This window comes from Augochlora pura, unplaced genomic scaffold (genome assembly GCF_028453695.1).
Source record: "Augochlora pura isolate Apur16 unplaced genomic scaffold, APUR_v2.2.1 APUR_unplaced_443, whole genome shotgun sequence".
NCBI lineage: Eukaryota > Metazoa > Arthropoda > Insecta > Hymenoptera > Halictidae > Augochlora > Augochlora pura.
In genome coordinates, this window is record NW_027584788.1 from 5,329 (window position 1) to 6,726 (window position 1,398).

Here is a 1,398-nt window from a genome sequence, read left to right on the forward strand (position 1 = left end):
CTTTTCGCCAATAATTTTGCAGCCAAAGATGAAGACGTAAAAAAATTGTCGGTTGTAATATTTCTTCTACAGTTGGTGAAAGGTTCAACTAATTTCATCACCATAAATTCGCCGAGTGGTATTGACGTCGGTCTGGTTTCATCACGTCCTAAGTAAGGCAAACCGTTTACAAGGTATTTGGTTTTTACATCAGACGCTAACCAAAACTTTATGCCAAATTTGTCGGGTTTGTTTGGCATATATTGCGTAAATTTACATCTAGTTTTCGTAGGAAAGAGTTGCTCATCAATGCTGAGATCCGCACCTGGCTTGTAACAACTCTGGCAATTTTCTATGAATTGCTTCCATACGTCTGAAATGAGAGCGTATTTGTCCCTCACCTAAACGTTGGATTCGTTGACTTCTGTCATCGAACCGCAGAAATCTCAAAATTTCTGAGAAGGCGTTCCTACACATTGCATTCGAAAAAAAGGGAGGTCCCCATTTCGAATTCCACAGGCGGGAAATGGATACATTTTTTGCCTGATAAGCGCCACGAGCATATAACACTCCAATGAATGCATATAATTTTTTTATAGGCAGCTCCCATGCAGTCCCCAAAACTCGTAAAGCTTCTGCTTCTGTATATTTTTTTATGTTTTCAATAATGGTGTGATCTATTATCACGAAAAATGCGGATGAGGCTTTACCAAACATAATATTTCTTTTGGCGTGTGCCGTTGGACCTGAAATTTCTCTGAAAGTAAGTGATGGCCTTCCGATTGTCGGCCCTTCTCGGATTCGCTGCCAAACAGTTCCATCAACAGCCGTGACAGTGTCTTCAAAATTCTGTTCACTATCACTTTCAGAATCCGATAAAAACCTTCGGTGCCTCTGTACTCTACGGAGATTCAAAAAATACGCATTTTCATCGGCAACCACATTATCATCCTGAGTTTCCTCACTGTCTGGAAAATCACTTTGACTTTCGCTTTGATCATCTTCAGAAATCGAATCTTCTTCACCTGAATTCACTTCACTTATTTGTCGAATTCTTTCCAACTCTCTCATTGACCGTGCGGACATATTCAGGGTTGCAGTGAAACACAAGTCCAACTGAATGTAACAGAAATTGTCAAATGAAACTTGTAGATGACACAAGGTGAGAAATTAGGTGGGTTGCTTCTTTCTCAAAGATCTTTATTCGACTGCCCTTTCTCTTCGGAAAAAGGGCCTCCTCCCGTCGATGAACCCTCTCATCACCTAAACAGAGACCTCCTTATCTTGGAAACATAAATAGTGCGCCGCCTGATCGGCGACCATCTCAGAGATCGCTTACAAACACAAACTGTCGTGTATTGTAACTACTTGTCGAACTTTATTTCTTGTAGGCTCTGATCTTTACTCTCCGACTCTCAA

The 1,398-nt window shown here is 40.9% G+C and overlaps 1 protein-coding gene across 1 annotated transcript; it reads right to left on the reverse strand.

Annotated features, from left to right (window-relative positions):
• Window positions 1–285: 285 nt before the first annotated feature.
• On the reverse strand, window positions 286–1,065 carry LOC144477847 (uncharacterized). The gene has a single exon (XM_078195584.1). The coding sequence runs from the start codon at window positions 1,063–1,065 to the stop codon at window positions 286–288; it is 780 nt and encodes a 259-aa protein (XP_078051710.1).
• Between the last annotated feature and the right edge of the window lie 333 nt (window positions 1,066–1,398).

What these genes read in the sequence shown, in the direction of transcription:
- LOC144477847 (XM_078195584.1), bottom strand. Translation starts at nt 1,065, where the DNA reads ATGTCCGCACGGTCAATGAGAGAGTTGGAAAGAATTCGACAAATAAGT.